General features: G+C 41.6%; 1 protein-coding gene across 1 annotated transcript; it reads left to right on the top strand.

The window, feature by feature from the left end:
- Positions 1-134: 134 nt before the first annotated feature.
- vrk3 (VRK serine/threonine kinase 3) lies at positions 135-16,166 on the top strand. Its single transcript, XM_060940764.1, has 15 exons — positions 135-246; positions 380-597; positions 2,885-3,010; positions 3,103-3,210; positions 3,365-3,499; positions 4,814-4,869; positions 4,997-5,063; positions 10,739-10,820; positions 10,936-11,038; positions 11,184-11,276; positions 12,105-12,237; positions 13,208-13,328; positions 15,069-15,127; positions 15,237-15,372; positions 15,467-16,166. Coding segments are annotated over exons 2-15 (1,413 nt in total). The 5' UTR covers positions 135-246; positions 380-404; the 3' UTR covers positions 15,468-16,166.
- Positions 16,167-21,012: the final 4,846 nt, after the last annotated feature.

Below are 21,012 nucleotides of genomic sequence, written 5' to 3'. Positions count from 1 at the left end.
AATAATTTAGGTTTGTTTTTTTTTTAAATTAAACTCAAGTACCACACCCCAGTCCAGTTGGTGGCGGTAATGCACCATTGAAGCTAGTTGCCAACCGCCATAAAAACCGAAAGAAGAAGAAGAAGCACCGCACCCACCCAGTTTGTCCCTCACCGCTCGCCGTCGTTGAGTCACGTGACTAACGAACGCTCTTTCAAAATGTCTACCTGTTACTGTGTGTAAACACCAGAGCAGCTTTTAAACCAGGTTTATTCACATTTATTTGTTTTAGTTGTAAAACAGACTGTTTCTCATGCTGCTGTGATTTGAGTTTAGGTAAATAACCAGATGAATGAAAGCTAATTGTGAGATAATTAATGATCTGTTGACTTTTAATCAGCGCCTGTTTTTGGTCGAGCGCCATCATGCCTTTACACTTCTGCCCACAATGCGGCTCAAAAATGCAGCCTGGGTTCCGGTTCTGTCCGAGCTGTGGGGAGAAGCTGCCCAGCCTGGTGGATCCTCCTGAATCCACAAACCCTGTGGTGGCGGTGGTTCCTGAGGCGGTGTGTGAGCCGAGTGCAGCCCCGGTCCGGACTCTGGACATCACCATGACCGGTACAAAGACCTGCAGCATTCAGTGCACATTCACTTCATTCCTCGCTCCTTTTCTGCATGAAACTCGGAAGTGTGCTCCTGTTGGACAGTTTACCTTCACTGCTGTAGCCTGCTTATTGCATCTGTCAAGTATAAACTCAGGGCTTGTATGAACTGCGGAAGGTTTTAGAAGTATAATCTCTCAAATATCGGTTATCGATGGCTGGAGTAAAGCCTTAATGACAGTTTAAGGTGGATTTTCTCAGGAATTTGAGAGGAAAAAAAGGTCCTTAAATTTAATTATAAATTATTCCTACAAGTTAAACTCTAAGATCTCCTCGACTGTCTCTGTTGAATGAACTATGGAATATTTCATCGTTAATGCCACTTAAATGCAGACTGCCTTTCAGATCTGCCTTTCAGAAAAGAATTTCCCCGACACCCAATTATTTTTGTTTAGTGGCCGAAAGCTACTGAATTCAAATCGCAGACTTATTTATTTATTAGAACAGTAAATGAATTTCGGGCCACATGGCTGTAAATTCTCTGCTATTTTTTCCTGCTTCACCATGACCCAATTCAAGATACTACGTCATGCATCACATGGTGGGCTTTCCCCGTTCACGCAAGGCATTGTGGGATACAAATTTGAAACAGGAGAGAAAAATGGAGGACATGAGCGTGCGAATGAAACATGAAAGAGCGACTACAAGAACGGAAAGAAAGCGAGAAGAAAAGACGTTATGTTATATACGAAGGAAAGGAAACGCAGGACCAAACTAATAAATATGGGCGCTCAGCGAGCACCTCGGTGTGATCAGCTGTTCATTTAGCGACAGAATGATGGAACTGTCAGTGCACGCTCAAAGGGAAACCTGTAGATGGCAGTAATGCAACACTGTGGATGCCAGCTGCCGTAAAACCCAAAAGAAGAAGGTAAACCTGCGCATGTGCACACGGACTTCCTCTGTCCGCTTGACTGCGCGAAGTGAGCGATTTCATGCACATTATTTGCTTTAATCCCCTCAAATTAAATAACTTCCCAGCCACAGAATAGCATTTTTTTAAAGATATCACAAGAATAAATATATGTCACAATGACCACATTTCAGAGGAAACTAAATTTCCCTGATTTTATGAAATCGAAAGACAGTCTACTTTTAAGCTCCACTCATTAGTGTCCATAATATAGCCATAAAGGCAAAGTTTAGGGTGGATTTTCATTGAAAGTTGACAGTAAAAATGGGCTAAAATTAAGTATGATGACACTCTGCCCAGTCCTCAGACGTACTGTGCTTGTGGCATCCAGTAAATCGTGTAATATTTCATAATTATAGCCACCCTGATTCACTTAAAAATACTGATGACCGGAGATGTTCAAATAAAGTTCAGGAAGTGGACTGGATATACTTGAGCATCGAGTTCTAATTTAAGTTCCAAACTATAGATGTTCAGATAGTCGAGCCAGTGTGAAGACAAGGGTTTTTTCCATTTGTTTATTATTTGACCCAGCGGACAAAAAAAATGATTAACTTTTCTACAGTATACTACACAATGTCAAAACGTTGTACAGTATCCGACACTTGCTTTATTACGCTGAAAACTTTCCTATCAGTGAAACGTTAATAAATAAAGTGATTCAAATGCAAATGTATTTCTTAATTTTGATGGGAGGGGAAACACACATTTTAATTCTCTGCTTTCTTTGGCTTTCTAGAGTCGCAGCTTTGCCACACGTTCACGTCAGTGTCTGGTTATAAAACCACTGTAATAAAATATGGGTGCATGCTGCAGAAAGACCAGAAAACAAAAAATCAAAATCGACTAAAAATGATTTGAAAGGAACCAAAAGCCAGTTGTTGTTTTTTCTGAACCTCTCACTCTAAAGGTGATTGTGGATCTGAAAATTCTGCCTGGTTCAGGTATAATAAGGCTGAATACAGTGTGGAAGCTGTTTCTAAAGGTGAAACAGAGAGTACACAGATCCTTCCATCTACAGTAATCGCTTTATCCTAGTCAGGGTTGCAGTGGATCCGGAGTCTATCCTGGGAATTCTGGGTGTGATGCAGGAGCGCACCCATAACAGATCTGCTCCTGACCAATCAGAGTCCAGAATTCATGTTAGTTCATGATCTCCTGTGCATCTCTGGGACACTCTTTGCCTTTTTTGTGTGACTGACTGAGCATCCTCATTTGGGAACACGACTGAAAACCCTTTTTTTTTTATTGAAGCTCTACTTGTTGTGTATAAATTAACAGCTCTGTCTAAAGGATTTACATTGAGATTCATTTTCTTCTTTCTGTACAGGTGTTTCTGGTGATCCGTCCTCCTCCTCCTCAGCACTGATTCGCTCTCCCATCAGAGCCACACGCAGATCCGTCGTCAGGAAAACCCGCAATCCATCCACACCATCTAAACCTGCAGCAAACAAGGGTGAAAAATCTGAACGATCTCACGCTGACCTATCGGTGATTCGACTCGATCAGAAAGCCTTAAAGTTCTTATCTGTTCCCTTCGGATTTCAGGTCAGAGTCCGGTCACATCGCCTCGGAAACAGAAAATGTCCCCGGAAGTGAAAGAAGAGGAAGAGCAAAAGAAAGTGTTCTCTCCGTCTTGTCAGACTCCACCCTCAGGTGAGCGATTACACAGCAGCTGAGAAAAGTATCGACACAGCTGTCATTCAAACTTGTCAAAACGAACCAAACATGGAGAGCCTTGTAACGGAAAGCACTTTTCTACACTTTGTAAATATTCCTGCTGTTGTGTTTTGTGTGTCTTTGTTGAAAGGCAAAGCTAAACGGGCGAAGCGAGTGTGTGCCGTGGAGCCCGTGGAGGAAGGACTGGAGTTTTGTGACCAGTCAGGAAAGAAATGGAGACTCGGGAAGCTGTTGAGTCAGACTGACGTGGAGCTGACATACGAGGGTACGCCTCATCCTCACTGACCATTTCACTTTATTCAGAGCACTGACCAAATATTAAAGGGGCGGTATGTAAAGATTTAAAGCGTAAACAAGGAGGTCAGGCTCACATAGGGTGGATCAATCCCACATTCCTGAACCGTATCACAGAAATGAAGAGCACTCTGAGTTTAGGATTTGACACATACGGAAAAGACGTGGCGCTGAGGAGCTCTGCTTGTGACATGGGGCGGAGTCTGTTTCTGGGTTGTAAAGGATTGTTTACAAAAGGATGTTGCAGGGATGTGATTTTTCCGCAAATTCGCGGAATTCCGCTTTTTTCATCTCAAAACTTGAAGAAAATTTTTTTCCGATTTTTCCCTCATCCACATTTGTATCCTATTCGTTCCGACTTTGTTTGAAAGATGGCAGCCTCGGATTTGCATCTTTACGCTCGATCACGGAGGCTGCCATCTTTCAACTCTTTGTTTGAAGCGAGCTTACGTACAGCTATCTAACAAGCGCGTTCATTGGTTGTTACAGAGCGATGAGCCAATCACGTACCTCGTTTCATCTCAATGACGTAATTACGTCATTGAGATGAAACGAGGTACGTGATTGGCTCATCGCTCTGTAACAACCAATGAACGCGCTTGTTAGATAGCTGTACGTAAGCTCGCTTCAAACAAAGAGTTGAAAGATGGCAGCCTCCATGATCGAGCGTAAAGATGCAAATCGAGTTAAAGAAATCGACAGAATAGTGAAAAAAAAGTTCCGCTGGGAATGGTTGGAGAAAAACCGCGGCTCGCCTCGGGGCGAATTACGTCACAAGGCGCGGGGCTAGCGGGCCTTGCTCGCGCTGGTTCTTTGGGGTGTGTGTGTGTGTGAGAGTGAGCGAGAGTGTGTGTGATCGAGCAAATGTGTGTGTGTGAGAGTGAGCGAGAGTGTGTGTGTCAGAGTTGCATGTTGACCATTAAATTGGCTTGAATTTGTTAATCATGACAAGTTTTTTTCTTGTGTGTTTGCTTGCCATTTTAGTACAATTTTTAAGTCAGAAAACCCCAGAACCCAGGAGCTTCGGGGGGCTTCCTCCCTTGTCCCCCCACCAGGCCGCTGCCCTGGACCAGCTGGGGGCCTGCGGCCCCCAGACCCCCGGCTAAAATTTTCAGATAATTTCACCAGCCCCAAATCACATCCCTGATGTTGGGTCTGGAAACACGTTTAAAATTATAAGCAGCATTTTTAAACACAGCATGAGAGGAGTAGTTGGTGAAGAGTGACGTGTAGCACGAAGATTGAAAGCGTGCGTGTGTATTAAATCTGTTGGTTGTGTGTTCAGTGCAACAGGTTGGTGTACGGAGCTCATCGAATGACTCGAAACACATAATGAGACTGGTGAGAACCAACACGCATTAGATATAATATATATAAATACCAAGCTGTGTGTGTGTGTGCTTTATATTGCGTGTGTTTACTCGTACGTGTGTGTGTGTGTGTGTGTGTGTGTGTGTGTCCTGTTCAGGGTGCCAAAGATGGACAGCTGTTTAATGAACAGAATTATCTCCAAAGAGCTGCCAAACCTGCTGCAGGTCAGTGTGTAACGTCGCGTCCTGACGCCGAGCCTCGTTTATCAGGCTGGATACAAACAGATTTATTCATAAATCATTAATGAGTGTTTACACCAGAAATTTGGTATTCATTAAAATCCTGTAAATGCAGGGGGGAAAAAGTTCATATCCTCCTCGTGCTCCTGAGGTGTGTAAATTTATCATGTCATTTAAACCTTGACTTTATCTAATCTGCCTGGATTACTGCACTTTTATATCTGGAATATAATGTCGAGTTTAAATTGTTTATTTGTATTATATTTACAGCGTTTAGCCGACGCCCTTCTCCAGAGCCACTTGTAGAAAAGCTTTAGAGTCTCGATCAAAACACATCCTCACACCGGTTCATGATATACAGTGGCATGCAAAAGTCTGGGCACCCTTACTGAAAATGTCTGTTACTGTGAATAGTTAAGTGAGCAGAAGATGAACTGATCACCAAAAGGCATAAAGGTAAAGACGACACGTTTCTTTTCAGCGTTTTCTGCAAGATTTGTGTATTATTTTTGTTTTGTACAATTGGAGAGTGAAAAAAGAAAAGGAACACCATGCGAAAGTTTGGCCACCCCAATACATTTGAGTTCTCAGGTAACTTTTACCAAGGTTCCAGACTTTAATTAGCTTATTGAGCTGTGGCTTGTTCAAATTCTTCATTAGGAAAGGTCAGATGATGCAGATTTCAAAGCTGTATAAATTCTCTGACTCCTCAAACTTGTCCCTAAAATCAGCAGCCATGGGCTCCTCGAAGCAACTGCCTCGCATTCTGAATAATAAAATAATTGATGCTCACAAAGCAGGAGAAGGCTACAAGAACATAGCAAAGTGTTTTCAGGTAGCTGTTTCCTCAGATTGTAATGTTATTAAGAAATGGCAGTTAACAGAAACAGTGGAGATCAAGGTGAGGTCTGGAAGATGAAGAAAACTTTCTGAAAGAACTGCTCGTTGGATTGCTAGAAAGGCAAATTAAACCCCCTGTTTGACTGCAAATGACCTTCAGAAAGATTGAGCAGACCCTGGAGTGGTGGTGCACTGTTCTACTATGCAGCGGCACCTGAACAAATATGATCTTCATGGGAGAGTCATCAGAAGAAAACCTTTCCTGCGTCCTAGCCACAAAATTCTGAAGTTTGCAAATGAACATCTAAATAAGCCTGATGCATTTTGGAAACAAGTCCTGTGGACTGATGAAATCAAAATAGAACTTTATGGCCACAATGTGCAAAGATATGTTTGGAGAAAAAAGGGTGCCAAATTCCAGGAAAAGAACACCTCTCCGACTCTGAAGCATGGGTGTGGATCCATCATGCTTTGGGGTTGTGTTGCAGTCAGTGGCACAGGGCACACTTCATTGGTCGAGGGAAGCATGGATTCGAATAAATTTGCTTCCAGAATTTGCTGGTATATCAGACCATCTGTAAAAAAAAAAAGTTGAAGTTAAAAAGAGGACGGGTCCTACAATAAGACGATGATCTAAAACACACCTCAAAATCTACAATGGAATCCCTCAAGAGGCCCAAGCTGAAGGTTTTGCCCGGGCCCTCACAGTCCCCTGACCTAAACATCATTGAAAATCTGTGGATAGAGCTCAAAAGAGCAGTGCATGCAAGACAGCCCAAGAAACTTGTAGAACTGGAAGCCTTTTGCAAGGATGAATGTGTGAAAATCCCCCAGGTAAGAACTGAAAGATTATTAGCTGGCTACAAAAAGTGTTTACAAGCTGTGATACTTGCCAAAGGGGGTGTTACTAGGTACTAACCATGCAGGGTTAGTACCTGTCACCCCTAGTAACTGCTTTGGGCCCTTTTCTGTTTTTGTCATTTTTGAAAATATAAAAGATGAAAATAAATAGTTTTTGCTTAAAGTATAAAGGGAATGAGTCATCTTTAACTTTATGCCTTTTGGAGATCATTTCATCTTCAACTTGCTTAACTGTTCACAGTAACAGCAATTTTGACCAGGGGTGCCCAAACTTTTGCATACCACTGTAGGGGGCTAAGAAGACCATCCAGAGCATTTAGTGAAAACCAGTCACTTTATTTTATTGGTGTTAAAGAATATTTTTTTTAAAAAAGATTGAAGAAAAGAAAGTGAGCCGTCTGTCTCACACCTGTAAATCAAGACAAATAAAATTAATCATTGAGCCATGACCAAAAAAAAAGTTGGTGTATAAACGGAGGACGGACCCAGCCGTGAGCTAGAAACAAACGCCTCAGCTGATGCAAGACAGCATTTCTTCTTCTTATAATAAAATTTCTCAATTCAAATAACTTTATTTTTCCGTTAGGAACTTCATGCGAGAAAAGCATCAGTGCGTATCCAATTCATTTACCAACACACACATCATGTACAGCATACCCCATGGACCAATTAACAGGGGAAAATAAAGCTTTACAAAGCACAATAAATAACACAAAACCCAGAAATAATTAAAGGAATATTTTAAAAAATGGTGTTCAACCGTTCATGAGTCTAATGGATGTCGGCACAAAACTTGACATGGCTCTCTTAGTCCTGAAGGTTTCATTTCATTTTTATTCGGAATCACCATTAGCACTTGTTTTAAACAAGGCTATCCTTCCTGGTGTCCAATCTTCTCGCATCATAACATCAAACAAATCATACATATATACCCCTTTCACATGACGTCACCGCGCCGCGAGATTTTGTTAGGCGCCATATTGGAAGACCAAGTACATGCACTCACAATATAAAACAAACTACGAGCGAGAGTAAAGTGACACGATGGCTGATAATTCTGGTTATGTGAGTACATTACCAGCTGCAGAAAGGGCACGGTATGTGGAGAAACTGGCTGTGATTGATGGGTTTGACCCATATGATAAGACTCGGGGCAAGGGAGAATGGAAACATAAGGAGGACCTGACACCAATTCTGCCATCTGTTTGCTACCCAGACATTGTAAACTATTTGTTGTTTACACCCAGTGCCTACACTCAGTGTTCGAACTATGCCGATATTTTCGGGGGGCCCCTTTTTTTCCCTTGGGGGTGTGTGTGCTTGCGCTTGTCTCGGAGCGCGGATCTCCAAACACATGAGAAGCCTATCTTACGCACATATCACGCGGACTCCACACCTCCACACACGCATCACGTCTGAAGTCATAACTCATCAGGGGAAATCGTGTCCACATTGGCATGTTCAAAAAACAACCTCGCGTCAACAATGATACCACACGCAAGAAAAAAAAAAAAACAGTCAGGCTACTCAACAACCAACCTGGCAGCAGCAAGCAAGCCCCAAACCATCCTAAATTATTATTATTATTATTATTAAATTGTAGAAGTCTGGGAGGCTTGCTCCTCATACAGTTATCAACTTGGGGCCAATTTATCATGTTTTAAATCTGAATTTCTTGCGTTTGCTTACCTCAAAGTGTCCGCAGATCATGCACAGACTTATCCATTATATCCACAGGTTTTTGCCAAGTCTCACACAGGTTTCTTTCAAGTCTACTGTTGGGCCAATAAATCATAAATAAAACAGCTCAGATTTGTTTGTTTAAGTCGTTTGCCACTCCACTTTATTCTCGTGGGTTCACATACCGCTGCCGTTATTTCCCCCTAATCACGAGTTTGTTGGTCTTCCAAAATGGCGCAGGGTCTGTTTACTTCCGGTTTCGGGTGACGTCAGTGAAAGGGGTCTATACATACAATACATTCCAACATGCACTGCAAACCAAACACACAGTAGTTCACATATTTGAATCAAGTACAATAATATTCATAAATCTGTTCAATCCTAATATACATTACCACGGGTTTCTCTCCACTTTGCATATTCCCTTTTCTCCAATTCAAATAATAAACAAACAAACAGCAACTACACCAAAAGAAAGAAACAAGTCTGAGAGTGATCTGAGGATGCAGACACCCAGCCCCCAACACGTGCCCACCTACACCCCCCCAACAGCGGAGGCTTCCTCGTAGCACCGGTGAACACGCGCCAGACACCCGCACCCCGAGACACCCCCCCACTCCCACGCCTCCCTTCCAAAAACATATAAATCTTAATACAAACTCAATAAAGCAATACAATCCATTTTTATCATACTCAGTAATATTTTGGACTTCCCACAACAAAATCATAATTCATTAGATCCTACAAGGTATTGTTTTATCAGCATCTTAAATCTTTCCCTAGTATTCTCATGCACAATACACCCTGGCAATGAGTTCCACCTCTCCATCGCTCTATATATGACCGTCTTCTGAATACTACATGCATTGGCTCTGGGCAATATAAACCTTCCGTCAGTTGCATATCGCGTTTGATATTCATGTTGAACAAAATTAGGCAGTAACCTTTTGTACAATATTCTTGGGGACTGTGTTAACATAATGTTTCTCAAAAAGGTTAACCATCTCAATCGATGATGCATGTCCTTCACGTTGGTTCTGTAAGAACAATGTAATGCACAACGTGCTGCTTTATTTTGAACAACTTGCAATTTTCTCATATCTTTCATAGAAGCACTAGACCATATTACAAAGCAATAATCTAACTGTGATGTCACTAAAGCATTTAGAACCTGTTCAATAACTTCCGGTGGCATACCTTTTGAAATTCTTCTTACAACTGACACTCCCCTTCCCATTTTTCTTACAATTTTATCAGTATGGTTAGACCATGATAAAGTAGGATTAATAGTAATGCCCAGAAGTTTAGTCTCTTGTACTTGTTCAACAGAAATATAATTTACCTGTAAATTCGATTTTGGTTCAGCTTTCAATTGATGCCTTGATCCTATGAATATGGCCTTTGTTTTGGTCACATTAAGCACAAGTTTATTACTGGTTACCCACTCTACCACTAATTGTAGTTCTTTCTGTAATATATCATTAACAATATCAGCTGATTCTGCCGCTGCATATATTGTTGAATCATCCGCGTACATAGAAATTTGAGCTTTACTCAGCACCGGGGGAGATCATTAATGAAAATCGAAAACAATAAAGGCCCTAAACAGCTCCCCTGTGGTACTCCACAGTCAACAGGACTAACTTAAGAAAAACTACCATTAAAGTAAACAGTCTGCCCTCTCTCTCTTAAGTAACTCTCCATCCATTTTAATGCAGGCGGAGTGAAGTCATAATGTTTAAGTTTATCCAATAACAAAAAATGATCAATAATATCAAACGCTGCACTGAAATCCAGTAAAACAGCACCCACCAATTTTCCACCATCCATATTACATTGCCAGTCATCAATCATTTGCGTAAAGCTGTACATGTACTGTGGCCGGGCCTATAGGCATGTTGGTATCTGTGTTTAAATGATGTACATCAAAATATCTTTGCATTTGTTCAAAAATAATTCTCTCCATCACCTTTCCTAATACTGGTAACAAACTTATAGGACGACTGTTTGTGCCCGAAAAAGACCCAGATGGATTTTTTTTTTTTTTAAAGTGGAATAATTTTTGCTATCTTCCATGCCTTAGGACAAATACATTTCTCAATACTCAGATTAACAAGATGACAAACAGGAACTGAAATCACACTGGCAGCTAAACTGAGAAATGTTTAGCAGAAAATGTTTACTTTGGTTTGGTTTACATGAACAGTGATTCATAAAAATATTCTAAAAGAGTCTTACTGAAATGTGTTTTTTTTTTTTTTTTTTTTAAATCTTTTCAGTGGAGAAGTGGATGAAGAAGCTCAGCTTGGACTTCCTTGGAATTCCATCATGTGTTGGTTTTGGGGTTCATGAAACGTACAGGTGTGTGTGTGTGTGTGTGTGTGTGTGTGTGTGTGTGTGTGTGTACACATCTGTGTGTGAAATATAAGCACAAAAAGTCATGTGTGTGTTAATGTTTGCGTCGGTCACACTGCAGGTTTTTGGTATTTCCCGATATGGGCTGCACTCTGCAGTCAGTTCTGGACACACAGACGGAGAGTCTCCATGAGAGAGAAGTCCTGCAGCTGGCACTGCGATTAGTACACCTCTTTTCTTTCCTTTAATTTTCTTTTCTTTACTTCACTATGACTGCATTCTCCCTCGCTGTAAAGGGATGCGTATAAGAGCTTTATTAAATGTAAGGGGGGTGTGTGTGTGTGTGTGTGTGTGTTCACTTCACTTCAGTTGGATGCTCTGGAGTTCATCCATGAGAATGAGTACGTTCATGCAGACATCCACGCTGGAAACATCTACATCAGCACCCAGGGACACTCGCAGGTCAGCTCCGTCATTATCCATCATACCACTGGTTTAAAACTTTTACATTCCGATTTATTAGTTTAACCATGATAGGAATAAAGAAATTGGGGATGTGCTGAGAGAGAAAAATAACTAACAGCAGGCTGGTGTGATTAAGTGAAAGTCCTGTTAACACAAAGTGTTTTATTCCTCTTATACCACAGCAAACTGCTCATAAGTACAAACACTTACTTATTCTATAAGGACATGTTAGACTTCTTGTATTGTATGATTATAGCTACGTTTCATGTTGAAGTTGTCTCTTGCATTATAGCAGCTATAAACGGTCTTGCTCTCACCTGCCTCTCTTTATTCTCTATTTTAATGTTAATAAGACAAAAAAACCCTCCTTTGTCCTGAAGATGTCAAAAACTTTAGTTCCAGCTTCATCTCTGACTGTTACACAGCGCCTTTCCAGACAGGTTACACAAACATCGTCTTCCAAAAAAGTCCCCATAATCAACAATTCCATGTTCTGTAATCTGAATATTATTGCTGTTACCACGGAAACGATGAGGTATCAGAACTAAACCTGTGATGTGATGTGCAGCTGCACGATTGTCAGAGCTGCTGTTGTAGAGAATTAATCAACACCTTCCCTTCTGACCAATCACAATCCAGAGCTCGGCAACGCTGGGGGATAAAACACTAGGGCTGTTTTTTGTGCTGGGGGGGGGATCATTCACTGCTTAAATGCTGTTTACATTTACATAAACCATTCACATTCATTTGATGATGTTTAAGAGACAATATTCAACAATTTTTTTGTAGCTAAATGGTGTGTGTCTGTGTGTGGGGTGGTTTTAGGTTTTTCTGTCAGGTTTTGGTCACGCGTTCCGGTTCTGTCCTGGAGGGAAACATGTGGAATATCGGGAAAACAGCCGGACGCCCCATCAGGGAAACCTCAACTTCATCAGTGTAGATTCACACAAAGGGTCTGGTAATAACCACACACATGCCCATGCGCGCGTGCACACACACACACACACCTACCTCACTATCCCGTGTTCCACATGATGGGCCATGCTGCTCCATGAGAATACACAGGACTAGATAAAGTGCATGTGTGTAAACGGTGTAAGACGGTGCAGTAATTACTAAAACAGGACAATAGACACAAAGGACAGTGCGAGGGTGGAATAAAGTCCTAAAGGGTATTAGAGCAGGGGGTGGATCATATCAGTGGGCGAGCAAGGCTAAGCCCCGCCTGTCTGTCAAAGGTAAGGGGGGGTGGGGGGATCAGTATAAGGTTTCATTTTGTTTTTTAAACGGAGTGTATCGGCGCCACTCGCGGTCGCACAGAAACACACACAATGATATGAAGCGAGGCTGAGGGCTAACTGAGCTAACTGTAACCAGCCCAGTACTGTAGGTTCATACAGCCAATCAGCAACAGACATGTCACATGATTGCGCAGCATGACACATGACACGCCCCACCCCAGTTTTAGAGTATTTCAGAACCTGCTGATCTCCTGGGGTTTTCACACACAACAGTGTCTAGAGTTTACACAGAATGGGGCCAAAAACAAACAACAAACATCGACTGAGTGACAGTTCTGTGGGTGGAAACAAACGCCTCGCTGGTAAGAGAGGTCAGAGGAAAATGCTCAGATTCCTTTGAGCTTTTATTGCCAGGAAGGATATATTAACTCATCACTCTTTACAACCGTGGTGAGCAGAAAAGCATCTCCGCATGCAACAGCTGAGCACACGTCATCTAATCAAAGTACAAATTACACAAAAGGACAGATGACAAGACTGTAAGTTTCACGTTTTCTTTTGGTTTGAACAAAAGGGTTCGGACTTTTCTGTACCGTGTTTGTTGTTCAGATGAAACTCGGTTCAGATTCAAATGTCAAAAGTGAGCTATATGCTTTTGACGTATGTGTGTGTGTGTGTGTGTTTCAGGTCCATCTCGGCGCAGTGATCTACAATCTCTGGGTTTTTGTTTGCTCTTCTGGCTGACTGGCTCTCTGCCCTGGAGTCCCATCACTCAATCAGGCTCAGCTGTTTCTGCACAGAAAGACAAGTAAAACACAAACACACACACACACACACACACACACACACACACACACACACAGTCATGAGCAAAAAAGTTAGAACAAAACCTTCATACACTTAGAACAAAAAACATTGTGTCCCTTCATTATCACACCATAAATATTCACATCAGAATCAGAGACAGCTTTATTGGCAAGTAATTGTTGCAACTACAAGGAATTTGGCTTGGCGTTAAGGTGCTCAATAAATAAATACTAAATAAAGACAGTCTATTCTAATAAAGGATCTACAGAAAAACGGTCTATTCTAAGATATTAAGAAATAAGTAATAAAATAACATAGAAATAAGATAACCTGGGGGGGGTAAATGGGGGTCACTGGTCTTGTGTATTGAGGTGGGTGGGGCAGAGTGGACCAGGAGTCTGAGGAATGGTACGGGGGGGATAAGCGTGGGGTCAGTAATCATGTTTGAGGCCAGCAGCAGTAGGAAAGAAACACGCTGTGCATCCCAATATTAAACATTTTATTTCATGATTTCAGTCCAAAAGTTGAGGTCTTGAAAGTACTGACCGAGGTCACAGTATTTCACCATACGGACCGACCTTAAGCTGGTAAATAATATATATTGTTTTTCTTTACCAAATCCTAAAGAGAAAACGAGAGCGTCCGAAAGGGAAAACCGAGCCGAGCCGCCATTTTGAATCCTCATTCACGGCTGTAATGCAAATGGCTTCCTCCTCGGTATACAAGTGCACTTCCATGGCAGGAAAAACACTACATTCTGCCACCTATGTAGTCCCCTATTTATACAGATAGGAGTCATTCAGGATTCAGCCATGTTTTTGCTCAGTGTTAGCAACAGTTAGAGGTTTTTATCTTTCTCCTGAAATGTTTTCTTTTATTTCTTCTTCCTCAGGGGAGTAAAACTCGCTTTCGCTGTGAACACTGTCGTTATCGCTATCCATGCTGTAAAATTAATGCTATTCTCCTGAGAAATGTGAAAATAAATGTTGACAAAAATTGCTACTGTGTTTGTTGTTGTGAACGAGCGAGTCGCCTACGGTACGGACCCGCTCGCCACCCAATCAGAGCGCAGGATTTGATGAAAACTGCACCGCAAAAAAAAATAAATACAATTATACACCACTGTGTGCAAAAGTTTGTGCGCCCCCCCCCCCCCCCCCCCCCCCCCCCAAAAAAAAAAAAAAAAATAAATACATAGAACTTATAGCAATAAGACTTTTGGTGTGTGTAAACAGATGATCCTTTTTATCACAAATAACAACAAATGATCAAATAATGTTTAGTAAGATAATAATTAAACAATAACATGATATTGGTTCAAAAATTATCAGCCTCCCTTTTTTCTCCTCTCATAGTTAATAGGATTTTAAAAAAATGCAGCTTGTCATGTTACAGAGAAACCGAGAAGCATAAACTCGTCTTTTGGAAAGATGTCGGGGAACCTGGAGTGTTCTTTCACTTGTATCACAAAGATTTACCAACAGTTATAACTGTTAATCTGCAAACCATAACACTCCTGTAGTCTGTTTCATTTGGAATTTTTGTGTGGATTTCTTGGTGTGTGATTTTTTTTTTTCCTTTTTCTGGTTAATCTGAAAAATAAAAATCCATTTTAAATTTTCCCCCTTTTTCAACCCAGAAACCATGGGGGTACAAACATTTGCACTCTGTACAGGGGAAAACATTCAAGGGGGAGAATTACTGTAATAATGCTGAAAGGTGTGTGTGTGTGTGTGTGTAGGTATATGGCTGATGTTCCTGGATTAATGAAATTCTGTTTTAAAAAGAAGAAAATTTCAAGTGAGTGTTTTTATATAATTATAGAGTGATATTGATAAAATGATTTATATTGAACATTTTCTTTAAAGTGATTTTAATTTTGTGTGTGTGTGTATGTGTGTGTGTGTAGGTGCATTACAGAGCTACCTGTTCCAGGTGATGAGCCTGCATTACACCGAGAAGCCCAGTTACTCCGCGCTGAAACAGGAGCTTAACGAGGCTTTACAGGATCTGGGTGGATCTTTGAGAGAACCGCTGACTTTCTGGTAAACTGTTTTGTACACAACGATCTCGACCACTGATCACATCACAACATGTTCTGTCATAATGAATACAGGTGTGGGTTTGTTTGTTTTTCAGATAGAGAGCGTGAAGAGAGATGGCGCTTGACTCAGATTGCCTTGGATTTTACAATAAATCATTTGCTTTTAGAGGAAACTGGATAATTATGAATGAATGAATGAATGAATGAACCCTTTGTCAGTAGTCACAAGTACCAGCGAACTTAGCCGTCAACCTGTCCGCACATATACATGCATGCATACATACATACAATTGACACAGGGGTAGACAGGACAGGAAGACAGGGATGAAAAATACAGAATAACATGAGGGGAGAGGAGGAGAAAAAAAAAACAACCCCCACACTATGCTTCTGTGGGAAGTACAGTGTGGGAACATTAAAAACACACCTCAGCACATAAACACAAAAAACACAGTACACTTTACAACATGAAAGCTCGGGACTCGAGGGGGAAGGGAGTGAGGGAGGGCAATCATGGGGGGCAGAAGTATAGGTAACCCAGCGCAAACGAGCAGTCCGGTCCTGCAGCCAGACGGCGCTTACCCACTTGTCACACTGGGGGTAAAAAATTATGATGTTTGAAGTGCGTTCTAATGTTTTACATTACATGGCTGTGACTACTGAGTTTGTGGTTAAAGCCAAGATTTCACTTAGTTTCTCTTTTTTAAGCACCATCACTGTTAGTAGTAGTTAGTAATAATTGTTTGTAAAAATGTGTGGATTTGACAAACTATTTTATTAAAAATCGTGCTGTTATCTTTTTCCCTAGATTTGTGTTTTGTTTGTTGAAATTTTTATTGAATATTCGAGGTTTCTTCCTCAGGTTTTCTCAGAGCTTTTCCTCGCCCTGGTTAGTTCTGGCTTGTTCATGAAGAATCTCGGCCGAAATCCAGATTTCTGTAAAGATAAATCCATTTATTTTACAAGTCGAGTCAAAGTCAGATTAATTTATAAAGCACGTTTAAAAACAAAAGTGCTGTCCAATCACGAGTAAAAACCAGAAAAGAACAAAATGCAAAGACCAAGTTCAGAGACTGATAAAATTAAATGTATTAATAGAACCAGCGATGGAAAGAACGTTTTCAAGATCTCCTGAACCAAGACTCTTTCGTTGATGAATCCTTGCTAAATAAGATCCTGCAATTACCGATCAGTGAGCTGCTGAAGATAGAATCGAGCCTCAGGGAAACACAATCAGCGGTCAGTCGATTGAAATGCGGCAAAGCCTCTGGTGTTGGCGGAATACCAGCAGAGCTCTTTAAGCACGGAGGTGAAGATCTGGTCAGATGTGTTCACAAACTTATTTCCATCATCTGGCAGACGGAGGAAATAGCATTGGACCTACGGGATGCAGACACGGTGAGGATTTTTAAAAAAGGGGACAAATCGGAGTGTGGGAACTATCATGGTATCTCCCTTCTTGCTGTTACTGGCAAGATCATTGCTCTAATCCTCGCCAATCGTCTCCACCCATATGCCGAGAGCTTCCTACCAGAATCTCAGTGTGGCTTCCGAGCTAACAGAGGGACAACCGACATGGTATTCACTGCCCGACAGTTACAAGAGAAATGTCGAGAGCAGCATCAACCGCTTTATATGGCCTTTATAGACCTTACAAAGGCTTTTGACTCAGTCAATCGAGAAGCACTGTGGCGACTACTGGCTAAATATGGATGTCCTGTAAAGTTTATCTCCGTCCTCAGACTTCTTCATGACGGCATGTCCACCAGAGTTATTGCCAGCTCAGGTGACAGCGAAGCCTTCGAGGTGCGGACTGGTGTAAAACAAGGCTGCGTTATTGCACCTACCCTCTTCTCTATTTTTATATCGGCTATCTTTCACCTGATACAAGACAGTCTACCCGTTGGAGTAGTGGTCGTCTATAGAATGGATGGGGGGCTGTTTAACCTCTGAAGACTGAAGGCAAGAACCAAGACCACAACTATTTCCCTGATTGAGCTTCAGTACACTGATAATGGTGTCTGTGCCACCTCAGAGAGTCAGCTACAGGCCATTTTAGATGCAGTTGCATATGGGTACAAAAGTCTTGGCCTATCCGTAAACATCAAGAAAACGGAAGTCAGCTCCTGGTCAGCAACCCATGTCCCCTTCTCTTAAGATTAGTGGGACTTTGCTGAAGAACATCCAGAGCTTCCCTTACCTAGGCAGTATTCTCTCCACAAAGGCTGATATTGATGCGGAGATCTTACATCGTCTCAAGGCTGCAAGCTGCGCCTTTGGCAGGCTGCGTGTGCGAGTGTTTGAGGAGAAAGGGATAAGGACTGATACAAAAATTTTGGTCTACAAGGCTGTCGTGCTACTTTCCCTCCTGCACGGTTCAGAATCCTGGACAACTTACAGGCGTCACCTCAAATGCCTGCGGTGTCTCCACTGCATTCTTGCTGTGAGTTGGCAGGATTGTCGAACAAACAACAGTATTCTCAAGGAAGCCGACTGCACAAGCATTGAAGCTATGGTTATCAAAAATCAACTCTGTTGGACTGGGCATGTCATCAGGCTAGAGGACTCAGGCCTTCCAAAGCAAGTCCTACGGTATATGGGGAGCTGGGCCAAGGACATAGATCACAGGGTGGACAGCAGAAATGTTACAAGGATAACATCAAGGCAAATCTAAAAGCCTGCAATATTGGCCTAGCTGGCTGGGAAGACTTGGCTCATGACAGGGCTGAATGGAGAACAATCGTTCAGGAGGGCGCAGTGCTGTTTGAGCAAGAGCGTCGTCGCAAGGCAGATGATAAACGCCAGCGCCGCAAGGAGCACAACGGGGCTCCTGGTCAGCCGTCAGTTACCATCCACACATGCGCTTCTTGTGGCAAAAGCTGTGGCTCTCGCATCGGACTGATCAGTCACCTACAGGTGCACAAATGAAGCTTTTTTTCTCTAATGGACAATCTTACTCTTAATGAGGGATACTGATGATGATGATGATGATGATTAATAAAATAAGAAGAAAAAGAAGACAACAAGCAGTTTTCATAGTGAGTTAAAAGCCAAGATGCGTTTTAGGACAGGATTTAAAACCCGGTGGTGTCGGAGTCCATCTAACCTGCAGACGCAAATCGTTCAACTGCAAAAACGCAGTCTCTCCTGTGCTTGAGCCTTGATTTTGGGACGACGAGAAGCAGCTGGTGATTGGACCGGAGTGACCCTGAGGGGACATGTGGCTGTAAAAGTCACAGAAAGGGTGGAGCTGGCACCTTTTAATGATTTTAGGCAAATATAAAAATCTTAAAATCAATCCTAATTTGTGCGGTGAGCCAGTGAAGAGGTCATTACAGAGGAAATGTGTTTCAAGATCATTAAACATGAAAAAGACTTGACCTTCAAAAAGAGGCCCAGTTGAAAAAAAGCCGGACTTGATCAGAGTTTCTGTTCATCCTATTTCTAATCACTGTCCCTCATCACAGCCAGATTTATTACAGCGGGTTTCACAGTTGGTTCCAGAGAACACGTCCAAATATCACGACTCCAGTTTCATTCTCATCTCATTTTCTCATTATCTCTAGCCGCTTTATCCTGTTCTACAGGGTCGCAGGCGAGCTGGAGCCTATCCCAGCTGACTACGGGTGAAAGGGGGGGTTCACCCTGGACAAGTCGCCAGGTTATCACAGGGCTGACACATAGACACGGACACAACAAGGATAACAAAAAGCTCAAGCACAATGTTGGATCTTGTCTTCTCCAATAAACCAGAGAGGATAACAAAAAGTTACAATCTCCTCACTGGGCTGTCTGATCACAATCTAACATTAGTAGCAAGAAAATGAACTAAAAATAGATTTCAGAACACACCACATCACTCAGAAATCATGGCGCACATACCTAAAACTAAACAACTTGCATATGAGAGTGAGATAAACAGCCTGGATTGGGAGAATGTTCTGTCCACAGAGGACTTGGATCTTGGCTGTGACTTGTTTACAGCAAAATTGAAATCTGTTAGAGAGAAGTTTACTGTGGAGTCCAAGAGAAAACGGAGAGAGTAACCCTCCCCTGGTTTAGTGACACCTTGTGGCAAATGATGAAGCATAGAGATCTCATCTCATCTCATCTCATTATCTCTAGCCGCTTTATCCTGTTCTACAGGGTCGCAGGCGAGCTGGAGCCTATCCCAGCTGACTACGGGTGAAAGGGGGGGTTCACCCTGGACAAGTCGCCAGGTTATCACAGGGCTGACACATAGACACGGACACAACAAGGATAACAAAAAGCTCAAGCACAATGTTGGATCTTGTCTTCTCCAATAAACCAGAGAGGATAACAAAAAGTTACAATCTCCTCACTGGGCTGTCTGATCACAATCTAACATTAGTAGCAAGAAAATGAACTAAAAATAGATTTCAGAACACACCACATCACTCAGAAATCATGGCGCACATACCTAAAACTAAACAACTTGCATATGAGAGTGAGATAAACAGCCTGGATTGGGAGAATGTTCTGTCCACAGAGGACTTGGATCTTGGCTGTGACTTGTTTACAGCAAAATTGAAATCTGTTAGAGAGAAGTTTACTGTGGAGTCCAAGAGAAAACGGAGAGAGTAACCCTCCCCTGGTTTAGTGACACCTTGTGGCAAATGATGAAGCATAGAGATCTAGCCTTAAAAAAAGCCATTAAATCTAAAAGAGATACAGATATTTTAATTTATAAAGGTTTGAGGAATAAAGTGGTTAATGAAATGAGATTAGCAAAGTCACATTTTTATATTCAGGTAATAAATGAGGCTAAAGGAAATAAAGAAATTTGGAAAAATATCAATAACCTCATAGGGCGAGAAGGACATCACACAGAAGATATACAACTCAAATCTCAGGGCAAGATAATAAAAGATATTTCCATTGCAAACATTTTTAATTAATTTTTTGTTGAGTCTGTCTATGAGTTAGGCAATCGTTTTAAGAAAAATGACATTAAGCCTATATTAGGCCTACACACTGAAAATGACCAGGGCTTTAGTTTGAACGTCATTGATGAAGCACGTATTAAAAAGATTATTGGTTCCTTAAAAAGTTCTAAAAGTAAAGATGCTTTTCATATGGATAGCATACTCATTAAGAAACATCTGAACACTCTAACACTCCCAATCACACATTTAATTAATCTCTCAATAACACAAAGTCGCTTTCCTGATAGCTGGAAGCATGCAGTAATTACACCCATTTTCAAGTCTGGTGATTGCTATGAACCAAATAATTATAGGCCGATAAGTTTACTACCAGTACTCTCAAAGGTTGCAGAGAAGGTAGTCATTGAGCAACTAACAACACACCTAAATACCTGCAGCCCTGGTTTAAACAATATGCAATTTGGGTTCAGAGAGAACTACTCTACCGAAACAGCTGTTTTACATTTTACTGAAAAAATCAGAGCACAGCTCGAAAAGGTGGAGTTGTTGGTGCTATTTTCTTAGACTTATGTAAAGCCTTTGATACTGTTAATCATAATGTTCTCATTTCCAAGCTTTCTTATTTTAATTTTTCAACACAAACATTGACATGGCTTTCCTCATATGTTTCAAATAGGGTGCAGTGTGTCAGAGTCAAAGATACATTCTCTAGTTATGTGAGAAATACAATGGGC

The sequence above is a fragment of the Neoarius graeffei genome, chromosome 15, assembly GCF_027579695.1.
Source record: "Neoarius graeffei isolate fNeoGra1 chromosome 15, fNeoGra1.pri, whole genome shotgun sequence".
Taxonomy (NCBI): domain Eukaryota; kingdom Metazoa; phylum Chordata; class Actinopteri; order Siluriformes; family Ariidae; genus Neoarius; species Neoarius graeffei.
This window is presented reverse-complemented; position numbering and strand designations above follow the sequence as displayed.

What these genes read in the sequence shown, in the direction of transcription:
- vrk3 (XM_060940764.1), top strand. Translation starts at nt 405, where the DNA reads ATGCCTTTACACTTCTGCCCACAATGCGGCTCAAAAATGCAGCCTGGG. An exon ending in CGAAACACATAATGAGACTG is followed by an intron (nt 4,870 to 4,996) that starts GTGAGAACCAAC and finishes TGTCCTGTTCAG; the next exon opens with GGTGCCAAAGATGGACAGCT. An exon ending in TGCAGCTGGCACTGCGATTA is followed by an intron (nt 11,039 to 11,183) that starts GTACACCTCTTT and finishes ACTTCACTTCAG; the next exon opens with TTGGATGCTCTGGAGTTCAT.